Here is an 18,627-nt window from a genome sequence, read left to right as displayed (position 1 = left end):
CGTTTCCCGTGACCATGGGGCTAGAATAGGTGTAGACGAGTGACCTCTGAGAGCGAAAAAAAAGCAAGATACCCCTGAAGCTCAAAAGTAAGTAGAAGCCAGCTAAAGGAAACATAGGCAGGGCAAAGCGGACGCAGCGAAGGGCTACGAATGCGGAAATGAGAGGAGGGCGGAAGACAGAGGCGGGCGGGGTGGGGCCGAGAGCCGATTGGAAGATGGGGGGGCGGGGCCGGCTCTGACAGCTGGGCAGAAATGACGGAGGCTGCGCCGGCGTCGCGGTTGGGTTCCGGCTCCTCCGCTTCCCCTCTCCTGCGCCTGGGGGCGGGGCGACGGGCGTGCCTACGCCACGTGATGTCATAAGGGGCGGAACAGTCAGGGCGTCCAACCGGCGCGCGGGCGCCTTCGGCAGTCGCTGTTTGGGACGCTGGGCGCGTGGTTGCTGGGTCTGCACTCCGGGTTCGCTGTCACCGCCTGTCTCTTCCCGGAGCCCGGGACGGACTGGGCGCGCGCCCATGTGTGTGTGAGCGGGACAGAGGCGTCCCCTCGCTTGCGTTTTTTTCTTCCTTTTACCTAGAGAAGGGAGCAGTTCGCACGCTAGCCCCCCTGTCGCCCCGTTGGGAGCGGGGTTGGTGTGCGGAGTGGTTCGTCTTTTTTTTTCTTTTAAACTTGTGAGCTCTTTTTTACCCCCTTTTTTCAGGCTCAGTATACTCTGGGCTGATTTTCTCGGTCCCCGGCTAACCGCGTTCTGCCCCTTCTCTCGCCACCCCCGTCCAAGGTCGCCCCTCCGCCCTCGCCCCTAGCCTGGGAGGGTGGGAAGCTTTGTCCCGCTCCCTGCCCACCCGAGTCTGCTGCCGTAGCCGCACCTGCCTCAAAATGAATGGGGTCAACGACCCACCTCTTTTTATAAAAGATATTAAGCCCGGACTGAAAAACTTAAATGTCGTCTTTATTGTCTTGGAGATAGGTAAGTGGGGTCCGCAGCCCACCCCGCCGCTCCTGTGCGTCCGGGGCAAGGGAGAAGGGCGCCGCCGCGAGCCGGGGACTGCCCTCTCCCTCCGCTCCGCTTCCTTCCCTCTCCCTTCTCCCTTCCACGTGGCCTTGGTGGCCCCCACCAGAGCTCGGATCCTGGTGGCGGTGAGAATCTGGGGCGACCACTTTCCACCTCTAACTTGGTTTAGGATCCCGGAGGAAGAGTTCGGAAACCTTTCTGGAGGTCCTCGTTACTAATATACTCCCTCCCCCCTTTTGATTTTTAAATCCCCACAGGACGCGTGACCAAAACCAAAGACGGCCATGAAGTGAGATCATGCAAAGTAGCAGATAAAACGGGCAGCATCACTATTTCCGTGTGGGATGAAATCGGAGGTCTTATACAGCCAGGGGATATTATTCGATTGACCAGAGGGTAGGTGTGCATAAAAGCGGGGGGGTGGGGTGAGATGGGGGGTGGGAGAGTGCAAGGGAAATGAGCCATTTGTGGGTTCAGAATTGGTTCACTTGGGACCTTGGTGGCTGTGAGGCTTCATGTCTTTTCTGTGGGCCTTTTCCAAGGAAGTTTGAGTCCCTTAGGTGCTAACTTTGGGTAGTGGGGCCGCCTTGTGATGTAACACCCTTGCCTTTAAAAGCAATCAACTGTCAGTCAGGAGTATTAACCATCCCATTATTTCCACTTTACACATTTGGTATAAGGTCCTTTGATTGTTGAGTCTTTTCAATGAATTGATAAGATTAACATAGTCCTTTATCTTTTGAATAAGTCATTTAATTTAATACAGTTGCCATTAGTTCTTTTCCAACCCTCCCCCTCCTTTAATACTGAAAATCCTATCCTGTGTATATTTGTATTTATTTTATCTATAGAAGATTTAGTTGCAGAATTTGGCAGTTTCTGTGGTATGTCAAATTTACACTGAGATGTCAGAAGGGGGGGAAGTTACAGTATTTGGAAGGCACATTCTCGAAAATGATTTCTTGTGCCTACTGCTGTAAGGTCATCGCTGTACAAAAACCAAAATGATATGCAGAAAGCGTTTGGCAGAAAGACATATGTGATAGCTCTATGCGAAGAGTCAGTTGGCAGATTGGCTTAAAAATAATTCAGTGACACCTTTTTTTGGGTTAATTAGACTGCCTTGGAAAATTTACGAAATTGTAGGAAAAGACCAAATAAGGGTCTTGAAAATATTTTGGAAGCTTTTTTGTCATTAAAATTATAATAAACTTAATGGTCATAACTACGGGAAAAGTGGGTGGAGATTGGCGTTAGGATAGTAAATAGGATCTTAGAGAGGTGTTGGATGACCCTGCATATAGGAGCTCTGAACCCTTTGGCAATATCTTACAGGCCTTACAACATCTTCAGGAAGTGAGGCAGAGTATCATCAAAGAAGGAAGTGAGAGTCAGGACTTAGACATTTTTTTCTCATATACTGACTCACTATGACATTGTGTTTTTTAAATATATCTTGAATTTATTCAAAAGATCATTTCTACTGGGGAATGGTGTGGTGAAGATTAGCATAAGGCTTTTTGGCTATCAAAATATTTTTTATTCAGTGATTAAAAGTATTGTAAGTAGTATTTCAATTCTGTCTTGTAGTCGGGAAATTCATAGGTATGTCCATTAAATTGTGAAAAACTCAAGTCAAAGGCCATGTAATTCCTATAGCATCTTAAGGAATACAGTCACCAAGGGGGAACAATTTAAAGGAATAGTCAAAAAAAACCTCTTTATTTCTTAATTTTAGTGAATTATTACACTTCAATCTCTGTAAAATGGGAATGATTATACATTCCTTACATACCCATTGGCATCTGGCCATTGTAAGCCCCTTAAATTCTGGTTTAATCTAAAAGAAAACCTTCAGGAGAAAGGCATATAATCTGAATAATGGTAATCTGAGTATTGACATGTTAAGAAAACATCATACTTCTGAAATAAGTGAAAGTTATATCTTATTGTTGTAATTATTATATCATTAATAGTTACTGTAGTGAGATAAATTATTAATGCAGTGTATTTTAAGTCACTTTAACATAGTGGTGAGTGGAGTTTTTAATTAAATACTCTTACTAAATGAAGAGAAATTTACAGTGTGGAACTAGCTAGTTTTGATTGACCTGTATTGAGTGATCAACTATAAGTATACTACATTAAATACTTGTTATAATGTACCTTTCTATGTCTTACTACAATAGTAACTGTACAAAGAACTACTAAAAACTAAACTTTTGCCTAATTTTATATTTATGGTATTGATTTGCATTTCTCAGATTTGTGTGTAGGATTGTTTTTGTAATGATGTATGCATTCCAAATTATTCAGAGTAAACAATTTCCAACCAGCTTGGTGCTAAAAATTGAAAATTTGGAAAGGCAGATAGGTGAAATATTTGTGATCTTGGTGTTTTTTTTTAATCCCTTAATTGAATTGTACTAAAATTTAGCTTGGGAACCCTATGCTTTTTATGGCTACAAAGGAAAAATTAACATCAGTTTCTGACTAGAAAGTAAATGAGTCCAAAAGTAAGTACCAGGATATTGATTTTATATGTTATGGCAAAAAAATAATTTGTACTTAAATCTTTGCAGTTGAAATTTCTTCCTTTGCTAATTAATAAAAGATTCTTTGGAGTATAGCAGTGCTGCTGGCTTTGCAAAAAGACTTTTTCTGTTTTCCAGGGTTTGAATTTAGATAATTGTCAAGATTTGGAAGATTTTGTTTTTTCTTAGTTAATTAATTTTATATACTGTGATAGACAGTGGATTTGATTCCCACCTGTACCCCAATGCAAAAGATGTAAAAAGATTTATTTGATTGAAGTAGTAAAAAAAATGTATATATTTCTACAGGACTCAAGTTTTTTTTTCCCCTAGGTATGCATCTATGTGGAAAGGATGCCTCACACTTTATACTGGAAGAGGTGGTGAACTTCAGAAAATTGGGGAGTAAGTATTAAAATGCATTTGATATAACTGAGTAAATCAAAATGCTATCTAAGAATACAGGTGGGTCTAAACTGAATGTCTTGGTTTTTATTTTTTGTACTGGTAAACAATGTCTCCAGCAGCCTAACTGTAAAAATAACTTTACATGTTTGTATTAGTGTAACAGTTCTCAAAACTGTTTCCTTTAGCTGAGAATGTCATTTTTTTCCTGGGAAAAAGCATTAAAACTGCTGTTGAGATAGGCCCCAGTGGGACCATTTCTGTAGGCTCCGGGAAAGCGGCATCTTTCAGGTGTCACAAGTGCTATTTGGACTAGGTTCGGCCTTCCAGTGAATTGCCAAATTAGGACTGAGGTGCAGTTTCAGGTCATAAGTTTCAATTTTCTTTTCTCTGTTTATCTGTGGGTATGTACTCATGGTAAAAGGACATAAAGCAATGAAAATAGAAGTCCTGTATTTACTCACAGTCTACGAACCATGCAGGCATTCGTCTTCCATGCTAGCCTAGACCCATGGGGTGTATTCATACAGTGAATCAAGTCATTAGTCCATTCTCTCTTGTTAGTGCTTACACATCTATTTTATAATTTTTTTTTAAGGATTTGTTTTTATTTATGCATACAAGAACTGGGGTGTAAAGCCAGAGTTGGGGGTGGGGTGGGGTGAGAGGATTCACCAGACACAGTGGGAAGCAAAACAGACAGATTGACTGAAATACATTGCTGAGAGGAGTAGCAGGCGGGACAGGAGAGGCCTTCTATACCATGTGGGTCACCTACATGGCCGGAGAGCATAATGCTGAGACTTAACCCATTACACCACCAGGGAGGCCCTTAAGCATCTATTTTAATGCCCATCAAGTTGGAGGATATTTATAAAGAGAGAGGTTTAGGAGTGAGAGTAGTATTTGATATAAGGAAGATATGTATAAAGTTTTGAAGACCTGTGTTCAAATCCTACCTCCTCATAATGACTGAGGCAAAGGAGAGAAGCTACAAATGGCCTCCCCAGAAGGGAAAATGCTATTCCATACTGCCTGAGAAATAATACTGTGGAAAAAGTAAGCACTTAACTCGCTTTTAAAGATAACCAGTAGCACTTTGCCTTCACTAGGACAGTTGGAATGTTTGTATTTACAATAATATCAATGAGCAACATGTTATCTTAACATCAATAATTATCAAACTAGGATTCCGTCTCATCCTTCGTTTAAAGAGTTAATAAAAATTGTGGTCAGTTATGTGGAGAACACTGGAGCTTATCTAGTGCTTTTATAATTTTCCTTTGTCAGGATCAGTCTAGGATTTACCAAAGTTGGTTCTGGTTTCTTACTTGAGGTGAGGGCTTTAAGAAATTGCATATGTGTAATGTTATATACATACACCGGTCAACTTAAAAGAAGCATTGGGATGAATTTTCTTGATCGCCAGTTGTCTTTATTCATGCTTATAGAATCACTCTTAACTTTAAATGATTATCTTTGCAGATTCACAATGATTGGTCAAAAGAGGGACTGGATGAAAATGTGGGAATGGGTCAGTGCAAATCCCTCTCCACTGCTGGAAAAACCACTCTGGAACCCTAAACATGGTTCAGTGGCATCAATCTTTAAGGGGAAATAAGACAATGTCCTTGATATTTCAAATGGTTTCTTTTTGCAGTACACAGAACTCAAATACCAAACTAGAATGTTTTTTATATTTTAGGCCATCAGATACTTCGTGTCTGTGGTAATTTGTTGTAAATAAATAGCATGTTGTAAATAAGTAGTTAGCATGTTGCTTTTTAAGTTTATTCAACATCTAAATTATTCATTCCTCTAAGTTATGGACTTGTATTTAAAAAGTGGGGGCAGATTGCTTTGTTTCAAAAGTCATTTAGCTTGTCCTTTACTTTCTTTCAGGTTTTGTATGGTTTATTCAGAAGTGCCAAATTTTAGTGAACCCAACCCAGATTATCGAGGACAACAGAACAAAGGGGTAATTAATACAAATGTGTAGTCTATTTGTATGATTAGTGTGATTTTGACTGTGTATTATAACTTTATGGCTAAAGGCCAATCCTGTGATACCCAGAATATATGAAGACAATTTTAAAAGGCCTTTCAAATATATATTAAATGTGTGCCATTTAGCACTTACAAGGAATTGGAAGTAATGTCAAGAAATAGATCTAATAAGCCTTGAAAGATTTGAGAAACATTCCTGAATATTTTAGCATTGAAAGGACTTAGATAAATATTTGTAAATTTGTTTTAAAAACTTACAGATACAAAAATGTTGATATAATGTAAAAATGGTTTTTTAAAAAATCTTTGATTATATTAAAAATTTTTTTTTCAGGCACACAGTGAACAGAAGAATAATTCCATGAATAGTAATATGGGTACAGGTACATTTGGATCAGTGGGTAAGATTTTCCCCTATATTTATGATCCAGTGTAAGAGACAAGGGAATATAGCATAATGAAAGATTTTGAGGAAACTTTTTGTGTTAAGTAGGAAATATATTACATTTCTGTAATATAGTGATTATAATAGATGCAGGTTTACTAGTTATTTGGTGTACTAGAGCCTTATATTTTTAGATCTTTTGTTTTTTAGATGTTTAGTTCAACTTAATTTTTCACATGCTGATTATTGCCTTTTAAAAGGATAGCCTTTGCCCAAAATTCTCAAACAGCATGTTAATGGTTCTTGCCACCGTGTTATAGGTCTTTTGGAATCTTTGTTCTTAAATAATAGAAAAAGTTGTTTGTGATCAAGTTTATTAGGGTAGCTGAAGTTTTATTTATTTTGGCTTGATCTGATGACCATTCTATTGTGTGAGACTTGATATCTTTTTCAAAAAGTTAGAATTACTTTATCTGTTAATACTAATAAATGTATTTGAGCCAAATGTTAGTACTCATACAGTGTATCCCCTACACTTTCTCTTCTGCTGATTTCTAATTTGTTGTCTAAGTTGATGTTTTTACTATTGACAACATCAAGTTAAAACATTCACACATTTTGAAAAACCTAGAACCCACATAGTTTTTCTAGTAATTAAAAATAAAGACATTTGTTTTCTCTGACATTACCTGAAAGCATTAGTAGCAGTGTTATAACTTTTAAGTAGGTGTACTTTCATAGATCAGTGTCTGAAAATATTGATGAATTTTTATATTCTTTTTTAGGAAATGGGGTGCAAACTGGCCCAGAATCAAGGGGATGTCAATTTTCATATGCTGGTAGAAGCAGTGGCCGGGGATCTGTAAATCCACAACTACCAGGAGCAACTAATAGTCAAACAGTCATGACCACAATAAGTAATGGCAGGGACCCTCGGAGAGCCTTTAAAAGATGATCTATGCCAAATACGCACATGTAGTTTCTAAACTACGTGACTTACTTGAACACTTACTGCACTTTTATTTATTGTTAACTGTGAAAACTATGTCCATTATTGGTTTTCTTTATGTTTTTGGTTTGTTAAGAGGAGTGGTTTGTTTTTATAGCAAAACTGTAAAGCTGCTCAAGTCTTCTTTTGAAGAATGGGAACACTTTGAAAAGTAGGGGCATTTATTTTTAGAGGAAAAGCTTTTTGGATATCCTCTAAAATACCTGTACCCGTTTCATGGGTCAGTTACTAAGACATCAACATTTAGCCTCTATGAGTCTATCTTCTGTATAAATTTTGTAATACTTAAAATAAGGCTTAGCAGGAGATGTTCTTTTCTTAAATTCAGATTTTGCCAACTAAAGCAATAACCACTGGGGTGGGGGGCTTGGGACCACTCCAAACTTGGTCAGTGCTAACAGCAATTTCTTTTGAGTGTTTGTGACTCCAGGAATGTTTGTATTGTTTGTTGAGTAACTGCCATTAGGAATTTTCAAGGACTGAATGAATAATTCTAAAATTATTTTATTACCAAAAAACAAACATACGAATTATGGAATAGAATGTGATCTTTACTGTAACAAATAATTTTTAGGAGAAAACTACATTTATTTTAGGGTAGTGCTCTTAACATTTGTTGTCATTTTTGTGCATTACGTTTAAATGAAAGGAAGAAAAAACTGAGGCCTTGAATATTTATTTTTGAAATAATTATCATGTCAAATATAAAGTATCTGTATCTCAAGGGTTGTGTAAAGTCTTGATAAATAGTGGTTTAATTATTTAAAGAAATCGTGGTAGATAAACACTGTAAAGGAAATTATGTAATTAATACACAGCCTTAAGTTATAGGGTCTTAGGTATTTACAGATACTCAGCCTGGAGTATGACAATCTAGGTAGTTAATTTATTTGTAATGTGTGATGTCAGAGTTTCTGAACACAATTCACTAAGCCTTATCAGCAAAACTTGAGAAATGGCTCTCTCAAAGAAGTGAGTACAGCTTTATTCAGATAGGTGTAGGTATTTTATGTGTGTAAATGAGACCCGGTTCCACTTTTTACTGTAAGGTGGATAACAAGTAAGTTTTTTTCTTTGTTAAAAGTTCAATATTTCAACATTATCTCTTGAATAAAACTTGGCATTAATATTACAGATCTAGTTAATTTTGCTCCTTTTATGGCCTACAATGTAGAGCCAGTATCTAACTATAGCTATGATGACGACTTCAGCCTGATAACTGTTAAACTCTGTATTTGCCACTTTGTCTTTTTCCCCCACCTTAAATCACAAAGTAATTTAAGTAGACTTTGTTTTCTGAATACACAGAGAATGTGTGTAAAAATTTGTGCCAGATTGTTTGCTTTAATTAAGTATCTAAAGGAACAGTCCAGCAATGAGTTAGGCGTTTGTGTAGAGTGTTAAGGGGCAGATGGAAAATCATTGATCTCAGGGAGCTTGCTTACAGTCTACAGTACTTTGGTTACTGCAGTTTGTATATTACAGGAAAAAAGCCTTTTCCTTTATTAGTTTATTGATACAGTTTGCTGTTTGACCAATATTTTCCTAAAGTTTTCACAAGGTAACAGAATTTAGAGTAAAAAAAGTGTGTGTATGTCTACACACACTTAAATCTTTTTTCTAAATTTTTTTTATTTTAAAATAGTACACATTTAAATCTTAAGTTGAGGTAGCAGCTACAGCATTAAGGTATTTGGGAGAATATAGTATTGAAGATTTTCAAGGAAACAAGTTTGGAGGTTTGGAATATTGTCCATAAATATTGTCCAGTGTGTGTGTCTGATCTTTGAATCCTGGCCTCATATCCTCACCTTCTGGCAAGTTATTACACTTGAAACTTTTCTAAGCCTCAGGTTCCACAATTATAAGAACAAGTAAGTACTGTAACCTCTTTGTTCAGTTATTTAAGATCTTCCATGTAAGTGATCAGATTTCTGGCATGTTATAAACAGACAAATGTTTATTGTCTAACTATACAAGTAAAGAAAATGGCAGGGTTAGTGTTGGAAATAATGTTATCCTTTAACATTCTGAGATCAAATAGAGAAAGACTTGAGCGTTTACTTATGGAATGATATTTGCCTCAGTAATTTAACTTTGTTGTTCTGTGTTCTTTGTCATTTATTAACAGATTTCTTTTTTCTTAAGGGAAGTCTCCAAAACCAAAGCAAAATGAGTTACAATCCATAGTGAATATTTGCCTTACCAGTCTGCTTGGACAGTACTCATCATGAAGTTAAGAGGAAGAAAGTTTCCTACCTTCCTCCTTCCTGGTGCTTTCAGCTGTCAACTTTGAAATAAGTTTAAACACCTACAGCAAGCAAAAGCCATTTAGTATAGAACTGCACACTCCTATGATTGGGCCCCATTTCATTTCTGCAAAACAGTTCTGAAGTGAATTGAAGTTGATCATCGAGGTTGCCCTCCTGTATGGGCAGTTTCTTGAGGGAGTTGCTACAGTACCAAAATGGAGACAGGAAATCCGTAAGGCCAGATGATGATATGTAGTAGTGAAAACTGGAGTATGGTTCCCATAGCATTTAAACAGGTTTTATAGTATACCAATCTATTGTGTTCTTCCTGTAGTTTTAGCAATTAAATTTGAGAGCAGTTTATTGGGGAGACCCTAAGTATTTACAATACTGGGTATCTGTCAGGTATTTTTATCATGTAACATTTGAAAATAATTTGCAGGGTTGTTTGCTTAGTGAATGGTGCTAAAAACAAATGTGAAGTTAGTGAAAAATTAGGGTTATAATGGATAGGAAAATGTTTAATGTATAGGAAGGTGGTTAGCTGGTCTTAAACGTTTTTTTGTCCAGAAGGTATAAAATGTGTGAGCATCATGGTCAGTGTGATGACCAGGGCAGTTAATTTATTAATAGGTCTGGCATTCCAGATTAGTTACTGAAATGACATCCTTTTTCTGATATCATTATAGTAAGGTCTGTTTGTTCCAAGCTGCTTACAAACATTTTCTCTAATGTGCTTGGAATGGTTTTGGAGGCAAAACCTGTAAACTGAGAACAGGACAAGCATGGAACTCTTCCAAAATATTCTCCTTTTTCCCTCTAGTTTTATTCTTGGGATTATTTGCCCTAAAATGGCTTTTAGAATAACTCTTTGAGTTATTCCCTATAGTGAGAGTCTCAACATTTCTAGTAGAGGAGGTCACAGTTACATGACAGGTAAAAGGCATAGTGTACTTCACCCTGGTGAACATCTGAACATTGAGGTTCCATGCAAGGATTAGATATTGAGGTAATTGGTCCTACATTTTACAGAGTACTTCATATGTTGAACAGTTAATGTATGCTTCTGAAGAAATCTCCCTGTGATTGGAAAACTGCACTGTCATAAGTTGTATGTCAGACCCTTGGAGAAGCCAGAGAAACAATTTACTTTGCAAGTATATTCAGATTTTCTCCATATTTCTTGAAAGTTTCTTTTGTAGGCTTCAGTAAGTTTGTGTTGAAATACTGTAGCCAAATTACAACAGGTTTCTGAGCAAAAAAGGTATAATGTTTCTCAAACAACACAGGTTAAGGCAAAAGAAAAATTAAGTCCCTAAAAAAGTCATTTAGCATTTTCCCTTAAGAACATTAACCAGAATATCTTACTAACCTGCTTATGCTACATTGTAATCTGTATGGGGTAAGGAAATGAACATTTAATAAGTTTGCCTGGGAGAGGTAACCCATAACTGTGGCTCCCCTCCTGCCAAAGGTTTGAACTATAATGCCAAGGTGAGACTCCATTTGTATATACACTTACTGCATACTACATATGTGTGTGATATATAAACATGCATTTTAAATTATGTGAGTCTAGCATATACTTAAGTTTTAGATTGTAAAACATGGGTAAATTATATTGGAAGCATCTGCTACCAAAGGGCAGAACTGATAGAATAGAGAGCCAAATAGGAAAAGGTTAAGAGTGGCCTTTGTGAACACTAAATTTGAATTTGGTTTGAGTAGGATTATTCAATATATATAAATGCTACGATTAGTTATAGTAGAATCAACCTGCTTCACCTTTGCCTATGTAGATCAAAGTACAAACGACTCATTCTAGTTTTCTGTTAAAAAAATCTTACATAGGTCTTGTTTTCCCCTTAGCAAATGCATATTTGCAGCATCTTACACCGTACTCCTAGCCCCAGAATTCATCAGGTAAAAACAACTTCCACTGTGAGCAGAGTAAAGTAAGACTAGCCAAATTGAAAACTAAGGGGGCTGAGGCATGATGGGCAATTCTGAGACTATACAGAACCTAACTACAATTCACAACATATAGCAAGGAGTAGTTTGACTTCCATGTGGGTCTAGTCCAGTTTCAAATATCTATAACCCTAGTTGGAGACCAAGACCTTTTATTAAGGGGAAAGGGTGTCCTGAAGGAATGCTGCAGTTTTTCCACCCCCATTCCAGTTCCTTCAGAACATCTTGGTTCCCCTAACACTTTTTAAGTTACTTGGGCAATAGGTAAATAGGTGGGTGGTCAGCACAGCTGGTGTCATTGACTAGGCGGTTATGGTCCTGTACTTGGGAGTCTGGCAGGATGTGCAGGGCAGTGTCCATTGCACTGGAAGATGTTGAAGCATGATAAGGGATTTAGCTCTTTACACATAAGTAGCACTGTGGGGCATTGAAAGTAACGGCCCCTAAAGCTCTAGAAGGTAGAGAAAAGCCTGCCAAATTTATATTTATCGAAGTCAGGTGTGTCAAGGTGGAATTTTTGTAAAAGTAGTTGGAAGAAAAACAATGACAACTGTCCTTACCCCTTACCGGTGGAACTTTAAAAGTTCTAGCCAAATAACTACTGCTCTTGTATTTAGTGAGGTTTGTTGAATGTGACCTAAATGTTAGGGACAATATGCTTTGTTGAAAAGATCATGATTTGAGGTGGAAGAGATCTTGGTTTGAATTCTGGATCTAATGTATAGTGACTGTCCATGAGCCCTGTTTAAGGATGATGTACTCAAAAGACTGATTACTAAGTGAGCCAGTGTATGCAAAACATACCCATATTGGGCTCAACAACAGCTAATCTTAACATGAGCATTGGAAATGGGAGGCAAATACTGCTCTTCTTTTCTATACCATTATTAGAAACTAGTCATGTATAATTTAAAAAATGATTTTTTTTTTTTTTTTTGACAAGCTTTTAGTCTTAGCACAGGAAAAGTAGGAGTGCTGACTTACGGTTTATAGAGTATCCTGTGTTGTTTTCCCATTCACCTTTGACCAGAGGATGAGGGAATAGTTGTGAAAGTGTAGCGGGTGAGGGAGGACATGGTGAGCCAGAGTTTGCCAGAGTGAAGGTCAGTGGCCAAGGGAAAGGCCTAGACTACACTGGCTGGGCTTTTGCACCCCCAGTGGTGTCCCTCGGGATTGCTGTCTGCCCAGATGAAGAGTTGTTTGCTGATAAAGCACTGGGTGAGCAATGTTTTAATTAGGAAGAAATTAAAGCATACAAGCATCAAATTTTAGTGTAGACACCTGTGTACTCATTGCCTAGATTTTTGCCATTACACCTGATGATGCTAATTGTTTTATCACATCATTCCATTCATTAATGAAATTAAACACATTTCAGGTAAACTGCAGCTATCAGTACTAAGTACTTCAGCCTATCCACTATAGTTCAGCCATTTTCAGTCTTTTAATACAAAATTTACAGAAAGTATTTTAGGTTTAATGCCCAGCCTGGATATGTCAAACACCTGTTAAGATGTTTAACATTGTCATCGCTCCAGAAATGTCCCTCAGTCTGCCTCCCTATGAACCCAGTGTCAATAACTCATTAAAAAAAAAAAAAAATTAGCTTAACTGAAAGAAAAAGTTGTGTATATGCCAAGACCATCTCTAGATCTGACTGAGTTATGTAACGCCAAAGCCATGCTAGTGCACACCCCCAGTACGGCTCCCTTACACAAATCATAAATGTAGTTCCAAGACCTCGGTAGTTTTTATTCTGGCTTGTTTTAGTTTACCACCATCTCTACATTAAATGTTTTCCCTTCCAGATTTATACCTGGTAGGCTAGCCCCTTAGGGTAGAAAGAGTGAAGCTAAGCAGGAGCAATTGATTTCCTGGGACTGTGGCTGGAAGGAGTTGGCTATAGGGTCATACCAGTACTAGGGATTTGAAATTGATATTCTCAGTGTGAAAGGTCCTTCCAGGCAAAGACCTCACTACACTCATTTTACAGGGAAACATCCTTAAATTAAACAAAGAAAATACAATTGTGTGTTCTTAGCCAGTGCATGCACACACACACAATCACTGCCAACAAAGCCAATTTTGCATTAATATTTTTGATATTTCCCTCATCTCCCAATTTGATGCTTACAGGACTTCTGCACTACTATAATGATCTCATTCTACTAAACAGCTCTGCTAGGGACGTTTTGTCTTCATTTTATAGAATAATGTTGAGGAGTGAGTAATTTGAGATCACCCAACCAGGAGATGTCAACCTTTCTTATGCCAAAGCTTACACTACTGATGACTATGAACCCCCAGGTTCCTGCCAACTCATGGGCCAGTGCTAGTTGAGTTACCTTTAAAACCTTAAAGTTACCTTTTAAGTAGATTCAGTGCTCAGAGAATTGGAGAACAGGAGTACAGAAATGGAGTTCACTTTTTTTTTTTTTAAAGATTTATTTATTTGTACATACAGAACTGGGGTACAGGCCAGAGGCTCAGGGGCGGTGAGAGGATTCACCAGAGACAGTGGGGAGCAGAACAGGCAGATGATGAAGTACACTGCTGAGGGGAGCAGCGGGCGGGTCAGGAGAGGTCTGCCACGCCATGTGGTCACCTCCTGGGCAGGCGGAAATCGAACTCATGTGGAAGTGGCTTTAGCTTCTCAGTGCAGTGCTTTAACCCGCTGCGCCACCAGGGAGGGCAAATGGAGTTCACTTTTTACCTGGGGTTAGTCATACCTTAAGCATGAATCTACATGCTTAAGGATATAGATTAATTAAATTTAGACTGCATTAAACATGGGATGTTGATGGGAAAATGGGTAATTGGATAATCCCTATACACATCAGACATGAATAAATCCCCCCATTTAGAAGTGAAAGCTTTCCTAAACAATGGGTCAAAATCCAGAAATAATATATGATTGACAAATTTGCCCACATTTGTATGGTTATAGTATAAAAAAAATGGAAAAAGTATTTGTAACTTATATTGCTGGTAAAAGGCTAATACTCCATTAATGTGGATCTTGTAAAAGACCAATCACTATAGAAAAAAAAGTCAAGATATACAAGCAGTTCCCAGGCAAAAAAACAAAAACAAAAAAAACCTCAAGTGGTTCCTAAGCATATGCAGTAAGCATCCCTCATAATGAGATGCAAATTAGAATGCCATCAAGTTGCCATTAATCATTTTAGGTTGGCAAAAGTAAAGTTTGAAAATGTTCTCTGTTGGACACTGAAAAACAGGCACTTTCATAGTTGGGAGGGGATGCAAATTGTCTAATGGAGTGGGAAGGGTGGATTTGACAATTTCACATTTGGATTTTCCCTGTGAACAATCCTGCCTCTAGGGAGGATCTGTGGCAGTTTGCAAACTGCTGCTAGATTCCCCCTGCCTGTGAGCACTTCTTTGGGTCAGCTGGGCTGTTTCTGGTGCCCAAGTGCAAGCAGAAGGCTGAACAGTACTTGTGCATAGGGGCCTGTGCTCCCTGGGTGTACTTGGAGGACACATGGTGTGGTAGCCAGTCCGCTGGATGGTGAAAGGCCACTTGAGGTGCCTTGGCTGACAGCCTGCCAACCTCCCAACACGTGAGTGTATCTGGGACTATCCAGCTCCAGCTGAGTTGCCAGCTGACTTTAGTCATGTGAGTGAGAACAGCAGAAGGAAGGACAGGGCTGAGCCCTGCCAAAATTGCTGATCTACAGAATCCTGAGCTCATGACTAGTGCTGCTTTATGCAGCACAGCTTTAAGACAGTGCACTTGCTATATATATGTGTACACACACACATATGCACATATATATAGCAAGAGCTAACATACAATACCTTGCAACAGTGTGAGTGGAGTGTTCACTGAAGCATTGCCTATAATAGCAAAAGGGGAAGCACTCAGATGTCCACTAATTCAGGAATGGTTGAATACACTACAGGGCAACCACTTGAAATACCAAGCAGCTGCGAGGAATCTACATGCTTAAGTGATTTTTAGAATCGATTGTTCAGTGGCAAAATGTACTGTACTATGCACAGTGTACTGCCTTTTATTTAAGAATTAGGGAGAATATATAGCTAATGCTTTATTTTAGAATTAAAAGTCTGAACTCTTAGGAAAAGGAAGGGGATGTGGTGGAAGCTAGACTTCCCTGAATGCACCTCTCTTTTGTGGGCATAATTTTAAAATTGTGGAAATGTTTTACATACAAACATAGGTTTATAAAGCTAAGATTAAAATATTTCTATATCTAAAGCAGAAACAAGGTGACAGAAATGAAAATTCTGTTGGTGACTTGCCCCACAGAGAATTATTTTAATTATGTAAAAAAATATTTGTACATTTAATATACTCTGTGGTAAAGTGAGTTAAGAAGAGATATTAACGTTATTCAGGATCTATTTTATATATTTGTATTTCAGGGCAAACAAAGTACACCATTTTGTTAATAGCATTAAGAATCAAGAGAAGATTCACAAATGTAAAATCAAAGATGGTAAGTAAAATTATGAATTGTTATAATTACAAATTTGAAATAGAAATATGGAAATACACTATGAAGTCACAAGTGTATTTCCTTTAGAAAAAGTGCCATCTTCTAAAATTATTTTGTAGGAATTCGTGAGAAACTTCTAAATAGCTCTCGTTAACAATTCAGGAGCCCCCGCCCCCCAGCAGTAACAAAAATACAGGCAGCCAGACATGATGTACATCCTGCTACGAAGTGATGAAAAAGTACTCAAAATAGCTTGAGTCCATTTGGGTCTCTAGCTGTAACCTCTAGTTTGCAGGATGTGCAGGATAGGAAGGACCAAGTTGAGAGCCCTCCCTGGTGGCACAACGGGTTAAAGCGCAGCACTATGAAGCTGTCCCGAGCCACTGCAGCATGAGTGCCAGGTAAGGGAGGCGACCACATGGCTCAGCAGACCGCTCCTGACCCGCCTGCTGCTCCCCTCAGCAGTGTATTGCAGAAGATCTGTCTGTTCTGCTCCCTGCTCCGTGTCTGGGGAATCCTCCCATTCTTCACACCTCTGAGCTGTACCCTAGTTCTTGTATGTATAAATAAGTAAATATTTAAACAAGGAAAGGACCAAGTTGCACAGCACCAGAGAAATGCTAGCACCATCTACCTCGAATTCTTTAAGAAATTCTGTGTAAGGAAAGGAAGAAGGTAGGTATGGAAGAGAGTTAAGGGAACCATCAGTCATATTCAACCTGGGGACTCTATTTGAATTTTGATTGAAAAAGAGAACTTATAAAAGCAATTTAGACATTTGAGGAAGTATGCAGTTAGTAGGCTTTTTTTTTTTTTTTTTTTTTTTACTACACTCTACTTTGAAGGAAGTGAAATATAAAGAATTGTAAACGTGCCATAGGAGATGAACTGCCAAGGGGTAAAGCAAACATTGAAGAGTAGAGCAATAGCAGATATAAGGAGTAGCTACTACTTCCCAGGCTGAGACAGAACCCCAGGAAGGACAGGTCGAGGGGAGCTCCCTCCAGCCTTTCCCAGTGATTGGTCCAGATCTTAGAGAGGGTGATCGTGTGGCCTGCTGGATGGCAGAGGATTTCACTGAGGTGGCCCAGGCTCGCCGAGTCCACAGAAGACAATAACTGGGTACCTGGGAGACTTACGGGAGGCTGAAGTGCCAGCAGAAATCACTGGAATCACCAACTCGTGTGCTGCTGGTACTTGCTGGGAGGAGAGCATCCTCATCGGGGCCCATGGCTGGAGTTGCTTTCAAATGCAAGCAGCAGTTGGTCACAGTGGACCTTGGAAATGATGCCCCTTCCTCTTCCAGTGTCCCTCTGGTGCCCTCTACTGACAATGTTTAGCATCATGCCAAATGGCAAAATGTTCATAAGGGCCAACTCCAGATTCACAACACTGTAGCAAAGAAAGGTAGATTTGTAGTTGAGTAGTAAACTGATAACTAGAACAATAACTGAAGTGCTTATAGATGATGTTATAGTATGCCCGTGATTGACTTCAGAATAATACTGTAGGCGAGGGTATAGGTTATTCAAAAGTTGATAATTGTTGAAAATGGAACTGGTATACAAGGCTTTATTCTATTTTTCTATTTCTTAATTTATGCTTATATGTGTTTACCTCACATATGTCTCATATATAAAAGATAAACATATAATGCGCCTTTTGTATATGGAAATGTTCCATACTCATTTTCATTATAAAAATGTTTTTAAAAATGTTTTAAAATGTGAACTGACACACTAGTCTTAGGAAATTGAAACTTTAACGTTTTAACCTAGCAGTCTAGAGCTTACCAGAATTTGGGCAAAACCAGACGTTAATCTTAAGTAAATTGAATATGTCCTCATCCTGAATTAAGACCTGTCATCCTGATTATGGCAGAGAAAGGGATTTTGCTTGTGTTGAAAGGTTGGAACTGGGACTAAGAAGCTAACATGGATACAAATATATTCTCAATGTTCAAAGGGCCAAAATAATTGTGAGTTAATGTGTGTCAAGAACTTTAAACAGTGCCTAGAATATTCTACATCCTGTGTGGTTTTTTTGTTACTACCTTATGTTAATGATTTCCCCATGGTCCATCAACATGAAATAGGCCAGATGCTGAGAGGCCCTCTTCTACTTTTGTAGTCGTCAGTGACTTCATATAGCCCAGGGATTCAGGCCTTGGACTCTTGAAGAAGTGAACTGTATAGTAGCTAAGAATGTCTATTTTCCTGCTTCTTGTCTTCTAGGGGAGAGACAGTGGGAGATTTAGCTGCCTTAGCAATGCGGAAAGAATCAAGACCCTGCCAGCGGCACCAGGGACAGGAAAACTGCAACTGTGAAGGTGCTGGCATTAATCAGCGTGGCCAGGAGAGTCTGTGAGCACCAAGCGTCTGGGCATCGGGACCCCAGGGGGAGCTCAGTGCCCACGGTATGCTGGGGGCCCCATGTAATTGCCTGCAGGGACACAGGGACGTAGATGAAAGATGAGGGTGGGGGCTGGAGATGCCAAAGCGTTTCACCACTAGTGGAAGGAATGGAAGTTCTGAAGGGAAGAGCTTCCTTATTGCCCCATGGTGGTGGCGGCAG

At 38.9% G+C, this 18,627-nt stretch overlaps 1 protein-coding gene across 2 annotated transcripts; it reads left to right on the top strand.

The window, feature by feature from the left end:
- Positions 1-410: 410 nt before the first annotated feature.
- Positions 411-9,424, top strand: NABP1 (nucleic acid binding protein 1). 2 transcript variants are annotated; one of them, XM_004674429.2, is made up of 6 exons: positions 411-964; positions 1,267-1,405; positions 3,877-3,948; positions 5,851-5,926; positions 6,290-6,356; positions 7,126-9,424. In XM_004674429.2, the coding sequence occupies exons 1-6, from the start codon at positions 874-876 to the stop codon at positions 7,293-7,295; spliced, it is 615 nt and encodes a 204-aa protein (XP_004674486.1). In that variant the 5' UTR covers positions 411-873; the 3' UTR covers positions 7,296-9,424. The 2 variants fall into 2 exon arrangements, with proteins under 2 accessions (XP_004674486.1, XP_012580314.1); XM_012724860.1 differs by having other exon boundaries at positions 413-514.
- Positions 9,425-18,627: the final 9,203 nt, after the last annotated feature.

The sequence above is a fragment of the Condylura cristata genome, unplaced genomic scaffold, assembly GCF_000260355.1.
Source record: "Condylura cristata isolate star-nosed mole 26May11 unplaced genomic scaffold, ConCri1.0 scaffold00002, whole genome shotgun sequence".
NCBI lineage: Eukaryota > Metazoa > Chordata > Mammalia > Eulipotyphla > Talpidae > Condylura > Condylura cristata.
This window is presented reverse-complemented; position numbering and strand designations above follow the sequence as displayed.

Coding starts and splice junctions, on each gene's coding strand:
- NABP1 (XM_004674429.2), top strand. CDS start 874: ATGAATGGGGTCAACGACCCACCTCTTTTTATAAAAGATATTAAGCCC. Junction 965..1,266: donor CTTTATTGTCTTGGAGATAG/GTAAGTGGGGTC, acceptor AAATCCCCACAG/GACGCGTGACCAAAACCAAA. Junction 1,406..3,876: donor ATTATTCGATTGACCAGAGG/GTAGGTGTGCAT, acceptor TTTTTCCCCTAG/GTATGCATCTATGTGGAAAG.